At 45.2% G+C, this 19,880-nt stretch overlaps 1 protein-coding gene across 1 annotated transcript in view; it reads right to left on the reverse strand.

Annotated features, from left to right (window-relative positions):
• Nucleotides 1-18,947, reverse strand: part of HHAT (hedgehog acyltransferase) — a 223,164-nt gene extending 204,217 nt beyond the window's left edge. The window contains exon 1 of the mRNA XM_038761470.1: nt 18,678-18,947. Coding sequence (XP_038617398.1) covers nt 18,678-18,775 — 98 coding nt within the window. The 5' untranslated portion in view covers nt 18,776-18,947. The remainder of the gene's footprint in view (nt 1-18,677) is intronic.
• Nucleotides 18,948-19,880: the final 933 nt, after the last annotated feature.

Below are 19,880 nucleotides of genomic sequence, written 5' to 3' on the forward strand. Positions count from 1 at the left end.
TTTTTTATTTTTTTTAAAGCATAGCACAAAGACTCCTAAGCAAAGAAAGTTTGGCAGCTGAAAGATCACAGTTCAGGAAACAGTTTCATAATGTTGCCTTTGTGCTCCTTTAGTTGCTCAGACAGCTAGGAGAGAGAGAGAAAGGAAAAAAAGGGGAGGCTGAGGAGAATTTGGGGGCTTCTCTTATAGGAGGAGGCAGTGGCGCTGACTGACCAGACACAGACTGCTCTCTCCAAAACGGCCCCCATGTATTTCAGACATTAACTATGTCACTGGCCTCACTTGAGAAAGCAGGGGTGGGGGTGAAGGGTGTTTTCCAAATGATCCGTTTTGACTTCGGTTCAAAAATCTGCACTGAGTTAAGCCTCCCCTAACCTCCCCTACCTGGCAGCATGCAGCCACACAAATGGGACACTGTTCTTGGTACATCAGGCTCAGAAACCAGGTCTGAACTTGTGTATTTCAAAAAAAAATCTGTGGCCTGACAGTGGGTTGGGTTTTCTCATTAATATGGCCTAAGGCGTGCAATTTTCAGTGCTGCCATCAACAAACGGTACGTTGGTGCAATTATGAGAAATGTAACCAGGCGCCATCCATTTGACCAAACCAGCCCGGACTCAGTTGTGGCAGCTATGAAACTTGTATAGAGCAGTAGGTACCGCCCTGTGTGTTTGATTACCCTGGACATGAGGGGTGGGGAGTCCAAAAACCTCATTTTAGCCATTGATTTCAACTGTTTCCCTACCAAACCTTTTCCCAGAGCTGTTGAAAGTAAAATGAATGAGTTTGACTTTCTCCCTCTTTTTTTGCCCTGACTTACCCTCTGGGGAAGGTGTCAAATGATCAAAGGTTTAGCAGCAGGACCAGCAGCAAGGAGGAGGAGAGTTAGAGGTCTGGATAATCCATAAACTGGATAATCAGCTCCTCACTGGAGATTTGCTTGAAAAATGTCAAGGACAGCAAGCACATAGCTCTTTTTCACTCTTGCTTCTCTCCCTGTCAGCCTCTTACTCACATCCTCCTTCCTGCTTGGAACTCCCTCCCCACTTATATCTGACAGACTACAGCTCTCCCCACCTTCAAAGCTTAGTACTGTGCTCTGCACATAGGAAGTGTTCAAACACCACAGACTGATTCAAAGCCCTTTTGAAATCACATTTCCTCCAGGAGGCCTTCCCTGATTGATCTCTCAACTCCACAGCCTTTTCCACCCCCTACTACCACTCCAGCACTTCTTTTGTTACCTAAATACTTGGGTACTCCCTCCTCCCTCCCAAGTGCAGTAGCACCTCGGCAATCAATCAATCAATCGTATTTATTGAGCACTTACTGAGTGCAGAGCACTGTACTAAGCGCTTGGGAAGTACAAGTTGGCAACACGGGTACATATCTTTAAACTCTGTTGCTTCCCCTACCTGTGATTTATTTTAGTATCTGTCTCCCCTGCTAGACTGTAGGCTCCTTGAGGGTAAGGATCCATCTAGTAACTCCACTGTTCTCTTTCAAGCACTTAAAACATATCTCTCAACATCATCATCATCACCATCAGTAGTATTTATTGAACACTTATTGTGTGCAAGGTATTAAATACCTGGGACAGTACAACAGAGTAAGTGGACACTACTGTTGCCCTTAAGGAGCTTACAATCTAGCAGCGGAGAGAGAGAGACATTAAAATAAAGCATCTGAGGGTAAGAATATGTACATAAGGGGTGTGAGGGTGCAGATTAGTGCTCTGCAAAGGGTAAGTTATCAATATATAATACCGATTGATTGATTCTTCCTCCAAGCATCCTCTGTTGGTGAGATCAAAATGGGCCTGGGAGAGCCTTGGTGTGATCCTGACTCTGACATGGGCTGTTTTGACATTCACCTCCCCCGGGTCATATTGAAGGCCACCTTTGCCTGGGTCACTGACTCAGAGCTCTCTGATTCATTCATTCAATCATATTTATTGAGTGCTTACTGTGTGCAGAGCACTGTACCAAGCGCTTGATGGTCCCGGGCAATCATTAGATGGGAGGGCTGGGGTCCAATGCCTCCTCTTGTCTGATACACCATAGATCTATGGTGAAAACTGCCCAGGGCAGTCCTCAGTGAATTTCCCCTTCCCTCCTGCCAGCCTGTCACCACCAGGCCAGCTTCTCTGAACCAAACTGGAAATTCCAGGCAACCACCAGTGAGGGAAGTGGCATGGCTTCAGATTCTCTCCCTTCACTTAGTTTCTCCCGTTATTTTTCCAATTAGTTCTGCACAGAGGACAAAGGTGACTGAGTAACACTGGAGCTGCGGGGTGGGGGGGGGGGGTCTATAACGCTTAATTTCTGATTTCCCAGTTCTCCAATCTCCCTCCATCTTTCCCCCATTCTTCCAAGCCCAGTTTGTTTGTTTAAGGTATTTGTTAAGTGCTTACAATGTGCCAGGCACTGTATTAAGCACTGGGGTATTCTCAAGCTAATCAGGTTGGACACAGACCATATCTCACATATGGCTCAGAGTCGTAACACCTATTTTACAGCTGAAGTAAACTGAGGCACTAAATTAAGTGACTTGCCCAAGGTCACACTGCAGACAAGTGCCAGAACTAGAATCAGAATTTAGATCCTCTGATTCCCAGCCCATCCTCTACTAGACCACACTGCTTCTGTTTCCCTGTTTCTCTATGCTTCTAACACACATCTCCTTCCTGATCTCACATCAGCCAGAAGGATGAGTCTTTCTGCTAATTTTGCTGTAGACTGTAAACTCGTTATGAGCAGGGAACGTTTCTGCTAATTCTACTGTATTATACTCTTCCAAACGCTTCGTACAGTGCTCTGCAAATAGTAAGCATTCAATAAAGACAACTGATTGATTCGTCCTATAAATATTATTAGTATTATTATACTTGTTAAGCACTCTGTGTAAAACATTGTTCTAAGCACTGGGGTAGTTACAAGTTAATTAGATTGGACACAGTCCCCGTCCCACATGGGGCTCACAGTCTAAGTAGGAGGGAGAACAATTATTGAATCCTCATTTTCCAGGTGGGGAAACTGAGGTGCAGAGAAATTAAGTTACTTGCCCAACGTCACAGAGCAAGCAATTAGCAGAGCCGGGACAATGAACCCAGGTCTTCTGTCTCCCAGGACCATAGATATTTGCATATATACAACTGGGTTGAGGGAGGTCTCTATGTTGGTGGTTAGTAACACTGACATCCTGCAGTTTGAGAACCTTCCCACAGAGTCAAGCCCAAGAGAGAGCATCTGGATATCAGTGTAGGATTTCATGCGGTCATTCTGGAGCTGTGATGGGACAAGCCAGAGTGACGTTTAAGAGCCATAAGTCTCTGTCTCCACCACTGCTCCTCTGGAGAAGCAAATTCTACTCAAGGGGCCTCTGGTAAACTATCCAAATATCTGCTGGGATAACCTGCCCTTGCTCGCAACTGAAAGCAGATTAAGGAAACTAGAAATCTCGGGGATGGGTTTCACCCCAGTTCGGCCACTATGTCCCAAGAAAGTCTCCAGCCCAAGAAAGCTCACCTTCTTTAAACATAACACTACTCCGATTAAATCATTGCACATAACATTCATTCTACCAGGAGTGGCCTTTCTCCTCCCCTCTTTGTAAAATGACATCCTTCCCCTTCCAAGATTAACCCAAAATAATCTCACTCACCTCAGCCTTTATGCATACATCTGTTTTAAATGTTATCTGTTGCTGTTATTTCTGCTTTAATGAGCTTTTTTTATGCCTGCTGCTTGCTGTCACTCCCTTTGGGTGCTCTGTCCAAAGTAAGCACTCAATAAATACTACAATTGATTGGTTGATTGAACATGTGTGTCTGCATTTTGTAGGTGTGTTTACATCCGTTCAGTGCTTGTCCTCTCCCCAATAATCACTTCCCCAAGGGCAAAATCTATCACTTCTTCCTCTATGCCTCTTGAAGTGGAGCACTTGATTGAGATCTCTACCTACAATAGACTAACCGGTCACTACAAACAGTGTGGAAATTATCAGCCAATCTGGACACAATGACTGCTCTCCAGAGCCTTCTCCCAACTCAGGCAGACAAAGGCAACTCATTATTCTAACCCAATGCCGGATAATGGGCTCCCCAGAATTTCTTCTGATCTCAAATCCAATTCCTTTCTGCTAGGTTCAACAAGACAGGGCTAGAAAAGTGCGCTGATCCTAAAGCTCTCCCTAGCCTAAACAAAATGTATTATTAATAACAATGATGGTATTTCTTAAGTGCTTACTACATGCTAAGCACTGCGGTAGACACAAGGTAATCGGGTTGTCCCACCTGGGGCTCACAGACGTAATCCCCATTTTACAGATGCGGTAACAGATGAGTCATGGAGAAGTTAAGTGATTTACCCAAAGTCACACAGCTGACAAGCGGCAGAGCCGGGATTAATAATGATGTTTATTTATTAAACACTTACTATGTGTCAAGCACTTCTTTAAATACTTGGGTAGATAAAAAAATAATCAGGTTGGACACATTCCCTACCTTTAACAGTGTGTCCTTCATAATAATAGCATTTATTAAGCACTTATGTGCCAAGCACTGGGGTGGATAATCAGATCAGACACAGTTCCTGACCAACACAGAGCTCACAGGGAGGATGAACAGGTATTTTTTTTTCCTCATTTTACTCACGAGGAAACAGCACAGAAAGGTTAAGTGATTTGCCTCAGTTAACACAGCAGGCAAGTGGTGGGAACCAGATCTAGAACCCATGTCGCCAGAGTCCCAGCTTCCACTCTTTCCACTAGGTCACACTGCCTCAAAGGAACCAAGAGCACTCCAATATATGAGATCTCGGGAGATAAGGGAATATGAATATTTACATTCCAGAGGAATATGGGGACCACAAAATAATACAATATCCCTATTTTAGTTGGTAATTTCAACTTCATTTTCCCACCCTGCCTTTCATTAGAGCTGCTAAAAAGAGTCAAATTGGCAGATTTGGGTTTCCTCTCTTCTTCCCACTGCCAACCGGGGTGGGAGTGAAATGGTCAAAAGGCAAGTGGGAGAGGGAAACAAAGTCAAGAGCCTGGATAGTCCACAAACTAAGCAATTAGCCCTGAAGTAATAAAAAGGTGTCTGTATTTCTCTTAGAGGCCTACTGTGCAAAATTTGAATCTGAATTTTTCTTATTGGTCTATCTGTATGGTGCTGATTGGAATCCGGGGAATGGAAAGGGAAGGAAATAGGAAGTGGAGAAAGGTCTGATCAGTGACGCTCATCTCCTGCCACAAATCCAGGGATCATGAGAACTCTCCTGATAGCCTGGCCCACCCAAAAGGAAAGGAATTGTGTCCAGGAGAGACCCCTTGTCAGAATTCCAAGTATTCTGACAGTATTCATCAGTATTGGCTCCTCCAGGGAGCTTTCCCTGAGAAACTTCTCTATGCTTCTTCTTTCCAGTACAATCTCTGACCTATAGGACCCTTCAACTCATTCTTGTAATATTGTATATTTCTCTACCTTATCTACTCTATTTGCAAGCATCTTGAGGGCACATGCTATTTCTAGGCAGCACTTTTATAGTTGTAATTGTGGTATTTGTTAAGCGCTTACTATGTGCCTAAGTCCTGGGGAAGATACAAGATAATCAAGACATAGCCCCTGTCCCATACAGGACTCACAGTCACTTTAGGGTGGTGATGCCTTGTTCAGACCTATGGAGAAGCAGCATGGCTTAGTGGATAGAGTACGGGCCTGGGAATCAGAAGGTCATGGGTTCTAATGCCTGTTCTGCCACATCTGCTCTGTGACCTTGGGCAAATCACTTTACTTCTCTGGGCCTCAGTTCCCTTATCTGTAAAACGGGGATTAATACTGAGAGCCCTTGTGTGAGCCCCACGTGGGACAGGGACTCCAACCTGATTATCTTGTATCTACTCTAGTACTTAGAACCGTGCCTGGCACATAGTAAGCACTTAACAAATACCACTATTATGATGATGATGTTCCCTGTGAGTATCCAAGAAATGGCTATTGACTGATGGACTGAGGACTACTGTGGGCTTCTGGGATTAAAAAAAAACCCAAAAAACTTTTTCTAAAATGAAAGGATCCACCAGGCACTTTCCATAAGGCATTTGTATAGTCCAAGTTCCCACTGTAGAGGAAGTTTGACTTATCAGGAAGAAATGTCCTTCTAGGTTTTAATGAGATCATCCATTGTCTCTTTGCTCTGAGGAAGATTATAAATGGGATGGGTGAAATACAAAGAATAATTAGTCCCAGAGGTGAATAAATCCCAAACAATCCATCTTTTCTTTGTTCAGACTGATGAAATGTTTACTGCTTCCAGATGCATGGAATTTAAACAACGCTCAGAGAGGAGACTGAATAAGGTTGTCTGCGAATGCCAAACTCTGTCGATTTTCTTTGGGGCAGGGAGTAAGCCCAGAGAGGTCACTGTTTTTTGAGAAGCCCAGGCCCAAGACCACATTCCTCTCACTGCAATCACCCTCCTTCTCCTTCTCCCCTCTTTCTCCTGAGAGCTGGGAGGTTGGGCATCATAGGTGGCACAAAACCCAACAGTCACAGTCACTACTTCTTGCTAATTTGTTGTTAACTAATCACCATTGTCCCCTAATACATGTTGCTATGGGATTATACAATTATTTCATGTACCCTCAGGGCAATCAAGCGAAACCAAAAGGGAGCCCAGCAGGAAACTCCTCCCCAAAAGAACCATGCTGGAAAATGGAATCAATCAATCAATCAATCAATCGTATTTATTGAGCGCTTACTATGTGCAGAGCACTGTACTAAGCGCTTGGGAAGTACAAATTGGCAACACATAGAGACAGTCCCTACCCAACAGTGGGCTCACAGTCTAAAAGGGGGAGACAGAGAACAGAACCAAACATACCAACAAAATAAAATAAATAGGATAGAAATGTACAAGTAAAATAAATAAATAAATAAATAAATAAATAAATAGAGTAATAAATATGTACAACCATATATACATATATACAGGTGCTGTGGGGAAGGGAAGGAGGTAAGATGGGGGGATGGAGAGGGGGACGAGGGGGAGAGGAAGGAAGGGGCTCAGTCTGGGAAGGCCTCCTGGAGGAGGTGAGCTCTCAGCAGGGCCTTGAAGGGAGGAAGAGAGCTAGCTTGGCGGAGGGGCAGAGGGAGGGTCACATCCACCGGGTCACATGCCCCATCATCATCATCAACACCATTTATTGACCGCCTACTGGGCACTCAGCAACGTATGAAGCCCTTTTCCCAAGAGCTTAGGACAGTGTTCTACACACAGAAAGTTCTAAATAAATACGAATGAGGAGGAGGCGGAGGAGGAAGAGGAGAAGGAAGAGAATCATCATGGCCTTGTGGAAAGTTCACGGGCCTGGGATTCAGAGGATCTGGATTCTAATCCCAGCTCTGCCACTTGTCTGCTGTGTGACCTTAGGCAAGTCACTTCACTTCTCTGGGCCTCAGTTGCCCAATTTGTAAAATGGGGATTAAGACTGTGTGAGCCCCATGTGGGACAGGGACCAACCTGATTATCTTGTATCTACCCTAACACTTAGAACAGTGCCTGGCATATAGTAAGCGCTTAAATTCCATTAAAAAAAGGAGGTGGTGGTTGTGGTCAGACAGCAGTAAATCTGTTGGAAGGGATGGGGATGGAGTCAGATTGTGAGTTGCTTGGTAATTATGAGGTCTGCATTGGTGAGCATCTAAGGTGGAAATAGAGGTCAGCAGAGATGAGTGTTGAGTAGAAAAAGAGTGGTCAAGGGGACATCAGTGTGGATGTTGTTATTTCCAGGAATCAGGAAACAGGGTAGAAACTGCAATACTGTCTACAGGCCGCCACTGTCAAATCACCGGGCATGGCTAGTCATAGCCACCAACACTGAACAAAAAAAGCAGTGTAATAGTAACATGCAGTATCTTGACCATGGCAAAAGAGAAGTCTGTAAGAAACCTATGCCGTGAAATATGTCAAGTTAAGGACCCTGCACAAGCAGGGTACATGTCTACCAACTCTGATATACTGTACTCCCCCAAGCACTTAGTACAGTGTTTTGCACACAGTAAGCCCTCAAGAAATATAACTGACTGATTGATGCACCACAGGAGGTGGGATGCCTTAGCTGAAGAGGCATCTAAGACCAGGCAGACCAACTCAACCAAGCACTAGAATAATCATCATGGTACTTATTCGGTCTTTACTACTGTTGTTCCAGTGGAAAGAACATGGCTCTGGGACTCAGGAGCCCAGTTAGAGTCCTGGCTCTGCTAGTAGGGGACATACTTGTAGGGGTTGTGGCAGCACTGGTGAGGGTTTCTGACCGAAGCAACACTAAGGGCATTCCACAAGTGGACAGACCCAATAGGAATCTCCCAAAATAACTGGCTAGCATGAATGGCAAACACCAGAGCCATTTCCAAGCTTGGGTCAAGGTGCTATTGTAAAGAATCAAAACCATGCTACTGTCACTTCGGTCACCAATGGGCCCGGCATGTAAAAGACCTTCGCATGCACCTTGCAATAATAACAATAACGATTCTGGCTTTGTTAAACATCTATTATGTGCCAGGCGCTAAACTAAGCACTGGGCTAGAAATAAGATAATCAGGTTGGACACAGTCCCTGTCCCACTTAGGGCTCCCAGTCACAGTCCCCATTTTACAGATGAGGTAACCGAGGCCCAGAGAAGTCAAGTGACTTGCCCAAGGTTTAGAACCCAGGTCCTTCTGACTTCCAAGCCCTTGGAAGTCCATGAGGCTATGCTGCTTCTCTATGCAATGCGCTGCACTCCTGATCACCTCCATGTTCTTCGCACTTCGTGACCCGGTGGGAACACGACGGCAGAGACAAAAGAGTGGAAGCGTACTGAACAAATCAATTCCTCTGCATACGTTTTCAAGTTCTGAAGTCTCAGGGCTGTGCTTGCCCATCCTCCCCAGTGGGAGACACGATCATCACTATGGACAAGATTGGCAGTCAGTCACAGTCTCTATCCCTCTCAAGGCTCATAATCTAAGAGATCGGGAGAACGGGTATTGCTATCTCCAGGAAACAGACCCAGAAATTGGAAGTGACTTACCCACAGCCACCCAGCTGACAGAGTTGGGACTTACCTCGGGTCCCCTGGCTCCCAGGACCTTTCCACTTGGTCAGACTACCTCATCACTAGGACATCTCATAAGAAATTATATGGGGAGAAAGGGAAGTGGCTTCAGCTTCATCACAGATCAGGAGGGATTCCCGTGGGTTAGATATACGTGTGAGCAGAAGCTGGAAAGAAGATTTACTGGCATTCCATGGGGTTGATTGAAATACCGTAATTGTTATTATCATCATTCATGGAAGAGGGGAGTTTTGAAGAAGGGAAGGGATGTGGTTTGGTGCACAGCCGTGGGGAGGGCATTCTAAGCAGTAGAGGTAATGGCCTAGGCAATGGCCTGAAGGGAGCATAGTGAAGGGGATGATAAGGAGGTTTTCTGGCTTGGAGAGGAGAGCCAGATGCACAGGCGATGAGGACAGGTATTAGCTGGAGTTGAACTGGAACCACAATAATCCTCCTTTGGCCAAACCTACACTCCTTGCGGTCCTAGTCCTCCAGCACTGGGATTGAGCCATAGATTCTGGCTCTTACAACTACCCCACAGGCTCCTGGGCAGCCTTCCAGGATAGTCTGACCCTCCTTTTCTCTGAATAAAAAACATTCCCTCAAATAAGAGAAATGATTGGGAAAAACTAACCATGGTCTCCAAAGAAATACTGCAGTGTGAATTAGAGGGCAATGTGTTTCAGTCAAATCATTCTTTCATTAAAAGGAGAAAGATTTTATACTACTGAAATGGATATCTAATCTTAAATGAGAAAAGCGCCTTGTAGGAGTAATGCAGTGAACGACTGTCACCTGGAGCAAGAAATCCTACAGCTAGGAGAGACAACAGGTAGCCCTCTGGTCCAGACCCCAACTCTGATCCAAGACAGTTGGCCATCTACCCCAGGGCTTTATCTTATCAGAGGAAGGAAACCTGTGAGGCGGGGAACTTGAGTTCTAGTCCCAGCTCTGCCACTTGGCTACTGTGTGACCTTGGGCAAGTCATTGATTTCTCTGGGCCTCAGTTTCTTTATGTGTAAAATGGAGATTCAATACCTGTTCTCCCTCCCTCTGAGACCGTGAGCCCCATGTGGAGCAGAGACTGTGTCCCACCAGATTATCCTGTATTTACCCCAGTACTTAGTACAGTTCTTGGCACACAGTAAGCACTTGCAGTGTCACAATTGTTATTATTATTATTGTTATTTTATTCCTTAAATCCACCCGAACTCTCCTCCTTCAGTTTTAAGCCCATTTCCTCTGGGGCAGGAGAACAACTTCTCCCTGTGCTTCTCCTGAACCCCTTCCCTTGGGGAGAAGGAGGGGTGGTGGTCCAGTTGCTGTGGGTCAAGATCAAAGATGTCCCAGGGAATGCTGACCCAAACTGGGGCTTCAGGAGTTCATCAAAATCATGAGGCCCACAGCTCTGGATAAAAAGGCAACAGCAAAGCCCACAGCGATGGACCAGATGGAATTTCCTTTAGAGTAGGGAGATGGGGAGAGAAGGTGGGTAAGGCTTCACTCCTCAATCAAGCAAAAACTCCTCACTCTCGGCTTCAAGGCTCTCCATCACCTCGCCCCCTCCTCTCCTTCTCCAGCCCAGCCCGCACCCTCCGCTCCTCTGCCGCTAACCTCCTCACTGTGCCTCGTTCTCGCCTGTCCCGCCATCTATCCCCGGCCCACATCCTCCCCCGGCCTGTAATGCCCTCCCTCCGCCCATCCGCCAAGCTAGCTCTCTTCCTCCCTTCAAAGCCCTAGTGAGAGCTCACCTCCTCCAGGAGGCCTTCCCAGACTGAGCCCCCTTTTTCCTCTCCTCCCCATCCCCCCCACCCTACCTCCTTCCCCTCTCCACAGCACTTGTGTATATTTTTCAGATTTATTACTCTATTTTACTTGTACATATTTACTACTGTATTCACTGTATGATACGCATCTAGCTATAATTCTATTTATTCAGATGGTTTTGACATCTGTCTACATGTTTTTGTTTTGTTGTCTGTCTCCCCCTTCTAGACTGTGAGCCCACTGTTGGATAGGGACCGTCTCCATATGTTGGCAACTTGTAGTAATAATAATAATAATGGCATTTATTAACCGCTTACTATGTGCAAAGCACTGTTCTAAGTGCTGGGGAGGTTACAAAGTGATCAGGTTGTCCCCCGGGGGGCTCACAGTCTTAATCCCCATTTTACAGATGAGGTAACAGGCACAGAGAAGCTAAGTGACTTGCCCAAAGTCACACAGCTGACAATTGGCGGAGCCGGGATTTGAACCCATGACCTGCAACTCCACAGCCCGTGCTCTTTCCATTGAGCCATGCTGACTTGTACTTCCCAAGTGCTCAGTACAGTGCTCTGCACACAGTAAGCACTCAATAAATACGATTGAATGAATGAATGAGTTGTCTATTGCCAAGGGAAAAGCAAGCTTTCCTACCCTGCTTCCTGACCCTGTCTGCTTGGTCAAGCAAACCTAGGGAGCACAGAGAGAGGACAGCACTGAAGCAGAGAAACACATGTTTGCAAACATTCAACATTAAAACTTCCCTCCATTAGTGAGAGCAGGCAAATTGAATAACACTGAAAAGAAACATAATACACACATAAGTTCTAAGTGCATAACTGCTGTGCATCAGTAAAACAGCCAAATAGATTTATGATTTTTTTCCCTTTTGCTTCTTTTCTCAGGTTTTTGGAGGTGGCAGAGGGGCAGAGGGAGGAGGAGGTGGGTATCAGTTTAATTTTGAAATTGTGAGGGTTTAGCACAAAGGTACCCAGCAGTGGAGCATGGGGCAGGGGCTCAGGGGGAGCAATACAGGCTCCATCATCATCATCAATCGTATTTATTGAGCGCTTACTGTGTGCAGAGCACTGTACTAAGCGCTTGGGAAGTACAAGTTGGCAACATATAGAGACAGTCCCTACCCAATAGTGGGCTCACAGAGAGCTCTGCTGGGTCTAGCCCAGATCCTGGGGAGCTGCTGGCTAGAAATTCTGTAATTCCAGAGGTTCCTAGACCCAAAACATGCCCACAAAATTAAGGTTTGGTGAAAAGTAAGAAATTCAAGAACTGAAATTGTCAGTTTATAGACGAGGGAATGGGTAGGATCAGGTAGCTAATCGCCCAGTGAGTAACGGGAGAAGTGTCAATTAGGCAAGAGGTTTTGAGAGTCATAATAAACTACCTAATGTCAGCTGCTGGGACAGCAGACAAATGATGCCATGCACAGTACTAAGCCGAATGATTAGGCTGAACTAACAACAGCAAGTTTGATACTGCTTGGGTCAACTGACTTTCCCAGGACTTCTGCACCCAACCACTGGATGAGAGCAGGAAAATGCCAAGAAGCAAAAGAGAAGGGGACAAAAGTTGAGCTCGTTGTGGGCAGGGAATGTGCCTGTTATATTGTTGGGTTGTATTCTCCCAAGCGCTTAGTACAGTGCCCTGCACACGGTAAGAACTGAATAAATATAATTGACTGAGGAAAAAGATTAAAAAGGAAAAAAGACTGCGCCCTTCTGCTTTGTTTTCTTCGCATCTCACTCCTGGCAACAGTGCAAAGGACTGGCTCCAGGACAGCGCTGGAGAATACTTGCCTTTGCCTGAATCAATTCGAGCCATTCCACACTGAAATACGATCATGGAAATTCTCAGACTGCAGATTAGTGTTGAGAGACCTACCCACCTCGGGCAGGTCAAATAGCAGCCTGGGATTCTACCCCAGGGCAATCCCTGTTTTTTGTTTATTGGTTGGTTGGTTGACTGTTTAAAGTAGAAGAATCAGAGGGCCGGAGGAAGGTGGTCAAGTCATAAGGCAGTGCCTTTCATCTCTAAGAAACGAAAGACAAAAAGGAAAAAGAAAGTGCAATGACTGTAATTTGGGAGTCGGGAACAGGGTGGGGCTGGGGGTGTGGAGGGGAATCTACTTAGTCAAACCATCCACCCACTGCTGGTAAGGTCACTCAGCTAATTTCCCTTCACCACTAGAAACTAATTGCCCCAGCTCCAGGAACTGAAATGAAGGGGCCACAGACACACACACCCAAGACGCCTAGAGTCATATTATTTGCTGCTAAATTAATGTAAATTACATTACTCAATATAAAAACCATGTTAAAAATGTTAGTTTTAGGCCTTAGCATATTAGCTTATAATGGGTTAAAAGCAACATCTTGGCTTTATTTCCCCCCCCCGCCCCCCCGCAAATGTTAGAAATAAATGATTTAAACCAGATGTATGATTTTGGTGTGCATTTTGGGACAGCTTTGCTCTAACAGATGCCTTGTATTAATAATGTACAGTTGTGACAGGAAATGTGGTTTAGATTCCTGGAAAAACATGAAAGCTAATTCCATTACTCCTTTTCATGGTACCTACTGCTTCTCAAATGCTAAACTGGTTTTGATTACAGTGAAACTCAATAGGGAGAATAATTTCGTCCAAAGTATTAACTTATCTCTGCTTTTCAGGCTGTCTCAACGTCTGCCCCCTTTAACTTATATTCCCAAACTACCTGCAAGCAAACATCATGGATACAAAGGACAGGGAGAATTGTGGGGCTGAAGACAGAGACAACAGACAAACAGGGAGCTAGAGAGAGACAAGCTAATCGAGAGACAGATAAAGCAGAGAATGCCAGCAAGAGACGAAAAAGAGAGAGCAAGAGAGAAATAAGAGAGAGAACTAGAGGTGCACAGGGATAGATGAGAGAGTCAGAGAAAGAAATACAAACAGAGAAAGAGGGCGAGAAACCCTGGAGTCTGATTCTGCTGGCTACATTTCCTCGATTTTTTTCGTTTTTAGCTTTGAAGGACTAGAACCCAAGTGGCACTCTGGCAGACAAATTTCCATTTTCTTTTCTCTTCGGACTAAACGGTACAGCCCTCCTTCTTGTCCTTTCCCAGACTCCTTTCACTCACAACAAAATAAAAACAATAAAACACTTTTATGCTAGAGGAACTAGATAAATCCTCATAATTGCTCTCTGGAGACTGAGTATTAAGGCCTGTAAACGCAACCCTTTCCAGAACCCTGGTATAATAAGCATGCAGTTTAAACAAATGTACAATTTGTTATCTGTATTTCATCGCCTGGTGCACTGGGACCACCTGGCTTGGAAGGGGGCCTTCCCCCAGAAAAAGGGCAGGGCATCTCCAGCTGGATAACTGGGACAGCCAGAACACATTCCCTAACACTACTACCCTGAAAAACGCAGGTCCCCCTTCACATGCTGAAGCCAAGGACCCTCTCAGATGCCTGTTTGCAGCATTATTTAATGTACAACTGGAAACCAATTAACCAAATGAACACATCCAAATTGCAGCTATTGTGGATAACTTGGGGAAAAGTCTAGAGAGATGAACCAAATTATTCATTTCCCCAGGGAAACAAAACCCAATTATCAGAATTTTCTATTTGAATTAGTCTTGGCCCCTAATTAGTTCAGATAATGGACCCGGTGCAGATTGTGCTGCACAGAATTTGTTTCCACCTGTGGCTAGAGGCAACCAGAAAACCTACGAAATTCAAGTCCTGAGAGAGAATGGAGATTAGGTCAGTAGACAAAGAGAACTTGTAGGCATATTTATTGACCGGGGCCAGATCAGTGTTATGTAGAACTCAGAAAAGAAATGATATCCCTAACTCAGATAGGAAGGGCCAAGTTCAGAGTCAAAACCCACCCAGTTTAGGTTGGTGAGCAAGCAGTGAGTGATAGTAGAAAGTCACTCTGCAGAACAAGTCAATCTTTGCTTCCAGCTCTTCCCTTCTCTCTCACTGGATCATTCTTCCCCTTTATTCATGATGAGGAGTGAACATTTCTGGAATCCAGTTCTACTCAGATTACAAGCTCCTAGAAGGACAGGGTCTGTATCTAATTCCCACGTGTATATTCTTTCCCAGTGCTTAGTGCAGTGCTGGCACTCAGTAAGCACTCAAAAAACAACATTGATTGATTGCAGAACACTAAGCTGAACCCTGTTTGGGGAGGGGCGGGGGGAAATGGGAGAAGGCCCAGTGCCTATCTTCAGGGAGCTGATGTTCTAATATGGGAGACAGATCACACACAATTATAAAACAAGGCTTGGCCAACCCGCATGGGAACTGGAAGCTATTCCACAAGCCAAAGAGGCAAAGAGGATGATTTAACAAGCTTCTGGAAAGAGGTAGAATGCTGTCCCCCATACCAGGCCTGCGAAGATTTCAGGAACTCAGGCCTCAGAGTGTAAGACTTGGTCCTCTGATACTCAATTCTCTGACTGACACCCAACACTAAACCAGGAGAAGGGCACCATGTAGAGTGTGGGCAAACCTCTCCCAATTTCAGTTCTGTACTGGGACCGTGAGACGGGTATGCACTCAATCTCTGGTGCTGTTTTGGGGCCAGGTGCATGCTAAGAGCTGTTAGAAGGGGAAGGGGAGATACCCCTAAGTCTGGAAGTGTTAGTCCCCACAAGAGACTGTTGCCTGTTTGGTCATCCCGTAGCAGGGAGCCACAAACTGACAGAAACCTGAATGTATGAAAAAGCCAATGATCTAAACCCCAATCATCTGAACCAAGTCTGGTTCAATTAATCAGGAAAAAAAAATTCAGTTAACTGAAAAAATTTGGTAATTGTTGGTCTGAGGTAGTGAAAACCAGATATGTTTGGTCAATTATCTGTATTAGTCTTAGTATTGTTGCCATTACCACCATTATCAAAATTGAGAAGCAGCATGGCCTGGTGAATAGAGCACAGGTCTGGGAGTTAGAAAGACCTGGGTTCTAATCCCAGCTCCACCACTTATCTGCTGTGTGACCTTGGACATGTCACTTTACTTCTCTGTTACCTCATCTGTAAAATGGGGATCAAGACTGGGAGCCCCATTTGGGACATGGACTGTGTCCAACCTGACTACCTCGTATCTAACCCCAGTGCTTAGAACAGAGTCTAGCACATATTAAGTGCCTAATGATTGCCATTTAAAAAAAGGCTTTGTTATAAATACCATTAGAGGGAAGGAAGACAGTTCAGATGGTAGAAACATACACATTAACACCACAAGAGCACAAATGATAGAAATACATCAATATTTCAAACAGAAATCTGCATCACTGTTGAGGGAATCTTAAATAATTGGAGAGCCCGAGAAGACTTCCTGAAGCAGATTAGTTCTAAGCAGAGATGAGGAAAAGGAGGACAGAATTTGGAGATGTGGAGGAGGAAGGATGTTCTACAGAACACTGGACCACGAGGCAGGATCATACCATCCAGCCTCAGAAGGTGAGATCCAAGTTGTGCTCTCCGTGGTTACAACAAAGCAAAAGAAACAGACTCATCGTGGTTTAGCAGGTTCCCCAGGAGGAATGTGGTGAATTTGAAGTGAATGACCCAAGTATTTTGATTGGCAAGCTTCTGATCCAGCCCACAACTGACTACTGACTAAAGGGATAACTTACTGATCCACCAAACGACCCCACACCAATTCAGGAGTCACCAGCCACTTCACCTCAGCCACCCCCAAGTTTCACCACTTATCCTCCTTCCTAAGCAGTTCCTTACACAGTAAGAGTGCTCAATTAATACAATTGACTGGCACCAATTGGCAGCACCCAAAATACCAAAAAAAGCAAGGGCACTTTAGAAGTTAGAACTAGATGACAATAAACCAACTCCACAATTCCCAAAGCAGCTTATAACTATCACAGTTCAGAGGAAGGGACTTGAATGGCCTCATTCCTTCACACTAGTAATATATTAAAAGACTAATTAAATCAAACTCCCCGGTAAGTTAAATAAACTCTCATCCAGTTTGTTGATTTCCATTCACTCCCATTGAGATATATTAAGCAGCTTAACTATTCCAAAAAAGAATTACTGGAGGATGAAGGCAGCCAACTTATTTTATGCTTAATTCAGTCATTGCAGCCTAAAATATTAATAACTGTGGTATTTGTTAAGCATTTACTATGTGTCCAGCACTGTTCTAAGCACTGGGGTAGACACAAGATAATCAGGTAGGACACAGTCCAGTAAGAGGAGAGCAGGTTGTCATTATTTTATATTATAGGATGTCTTCTGTCCAAACCTTATTTCTGTTTTGCAAGTCAAACTGATACAGAGGACATGCTAGAGATCCCATACAAAAAAAAAGCTTGTGAGTGGCTGACAAACATAGAGTGTTAATTTCCACGTAAACACATTACCTGCATGCTGCTCACCCAAATGGCCACCATGCTGGTCCAGGCACTTGTCATATTCTGGCTGAACTATTGCATCTGCCCCTCCCTAGTCCATATTTCAGTCTGCTGTCTGGATTGTTTTTCTAAAATGTCGTTTTAAACAAACCTTCGTTGGGTGACCATTCCTCCCTAAATCAAGCAGAAACTCCAGCCCATTTGTTGCTAGATACTCAATCATTTCTTCCCCCAGGCCCCTACTTAACCACTCACTACACTCCAGCTCAGTTTCACCCTTTGCAAGCTAACTTACTCACTGTACCCTGTACTTCCCTCGCCCATCACCTAACCGTTCCTCCTGCCTTGTCTTTTGCCTGTAACTCCTCCCCTTCAGCTCTATCAGTTCCCAGCTCTTACTACCCTCCAAGCTCGCCCGAAATCACAACTCTTCCAGATGTCCCCTCTCTGATTCATTTTTACTCTCCCCAGGCCATAGCCCCCTTTTATAACCTCAGCAGCGATTATGCACCTGTCTAAATGTCTAAAAGCACTTATCTAAATATTCACTTTTCCTTCTCTTCTTTCTATAATAATAATAATGATGATATTTGTTAAGCACTTACTATATGCAAAGCACTGTTCTAAGCGCTGGGGGAATACAAGGTGATCACGTTGTCCCACGTGGTGCTCACAATCTTAATCCCCATTTTACAGATGATGTAACTAAAGCACAGAGAAATTAAGTGACTTGCCTAAAGTCCCACAGCCGATAAGTGGCGGAGCCGGGATTAGAACCCATGACCTCTGACTCCCAAGTCCGGGCTCTTTCCACTGAGTCACGCTGCTTCTCTATAAATAATTTTGAGTCTGTCTCACCTGCTGGATTGTAAACTGCTGGGAGCTCTATTGTATTCTAATTCTATTGTATTCGCCCAACCTGTTTATTGCAGTGCTTTGCACACAGTGGGAGCTCAATTAACATGATTGAAAAATGCAAAAAAGGTCCCCCAGTTCCTCCGGCAGGTTGTCATGGGGACTTAGGAGCCCCTGAGGATAATTCAAAGCACTGTAAGGGCTAACCTTTTAAGTCAAATTCTAGGTACTCTGGATGGGGAGGGTCAAGCTGAGCAAGAAGCAGCAGTAGAGCAGAACTACATGATAAGGGGCCTTTCATGCCACATCTCTGGGGTGTGTCAGCTCTGTGGTTTAGTTACCCCATAGAGCTTTCTGTTAAACATAGTTCTGAAACTCCCTAGAGAATAGGGATTAGGGAGTGGGGGCAACTGTCTTAACATGTGAAGGCATTAGGGAGGCAGAGAGATAGAGAAAAACGGAGAACTGAGTAAGAGAGATAGAAGGGGAGAAGCAGAGAGTTAGACATACCGGTGGGGGCAACAGTGGCCGCTGCCTCAATTGATGTTTCACTTCTTACCTTTTCCCATCACGTTTCTCTGCTCCATGCCGTGCTCCAAAACACCACTGCCACCACGATTGATCATTTGTGGATGCAGGTCCATGGGAAAAGTTCATGGAGGTCCTTCTTGATGCAGGGATATATGGGTCAGGTTAATCTCCGTGCTTCCTGTCAGGCTGAATCTGGAGCAGTTGTCCTACTTGCCACTGCCAGGGTTCCAGCTCTGCCCAGGGACTTTCCACCTTATTTCAGAATCTGTACCCCTCACGAACACAGGAAAGCTCAAAAGGGTGGAGCACCCCCCACAGCAGGTGAGAAGAGAAACTGTTCCTTTTGCTGTGATCTTTGCAAGTCCCTGGGAATGTAAATCTGCAGGAGATGAAGCTTCTTGCTGTGCTCTTAGCAGAGGTGTGAGTACTGAGTAGGGAGCAAGTAGAGCAGCTGCAACAGAAGCACTTTCTCTTCCCACCTGTTCTGAGTGCTGCTCCTCTACTTCTTGATGAGCTCCCTGGCGATACTGTCTTTTGCAGGGAGTCCAGAAAGGAATTCGAGTGGCTAAATTCCCTAATTCTTCGACTCCCTTGTCTCCCCACCTCATCTTCTCCCGCATTCCCTTCGTCCTTATTGAGATAGTGTCAGTTCTTCTCAAAACAAGCTCTTGAAGAGCACATCTGTGGGCATTTGTAAGGGATTGCTTGCTGTAGCAGTTAGTGTCACAGACACCACTGTGGAAAAAGAACTTGAACTGGAGGTGTGAGTGTGGCAGAGAAGACAGTTGCCAGGCAGTCTCTCCCCGTGGAGAGGCAAGGTCCACTCTGGTTGTGCCACTGCTTTTGCTGTTTCTAAACCTCCAATTATGGGGTTTTAAGTTTACGTCCTCAGCAGACCTTTTTCTAGTGAAAAGCCACACAAAGCTGTTACACACTTGTCTTTGGGTGAGTGAATGATTGGGCCAAGGTCTGGGGGAGGGCAGAGGGAGATTTATTACACCGTCCAGAAAGCCTAGGGCTGGCTTTTCATGAGCGGGTACAATCTGATTTGGCTGAAAGGACTTTCCATTTGGGGGAGATTAGAGCGCTGCATCGACTGTAATGATACCCGGCTCCCTCCCCACCCTGACTCTGCCTTTGTCTGAGAGGGCCTGTATATCAGACCAGCAGAGCAGCAGCAACAGACCCACTGCACTCTGTTAAGTAGTAGGCTTAGCTTCAATGGTCCCCG

This window comes from Tachyglossus aculeatus, chromosome 19 (genome assembly GCF_015852505.1).
Source record: "Tachyglossus aculeatus isolate mTacAcu1 chromosome 19, mTacAcu1.pri, whole genome shotgun sequence".
Lineage (NCBI taxonomy): Eukaryota > Metazoa > Chordata > Mammalia > Monotremata > Tachyglossidae > Tachyglossus > Tachyglossus aculeatus.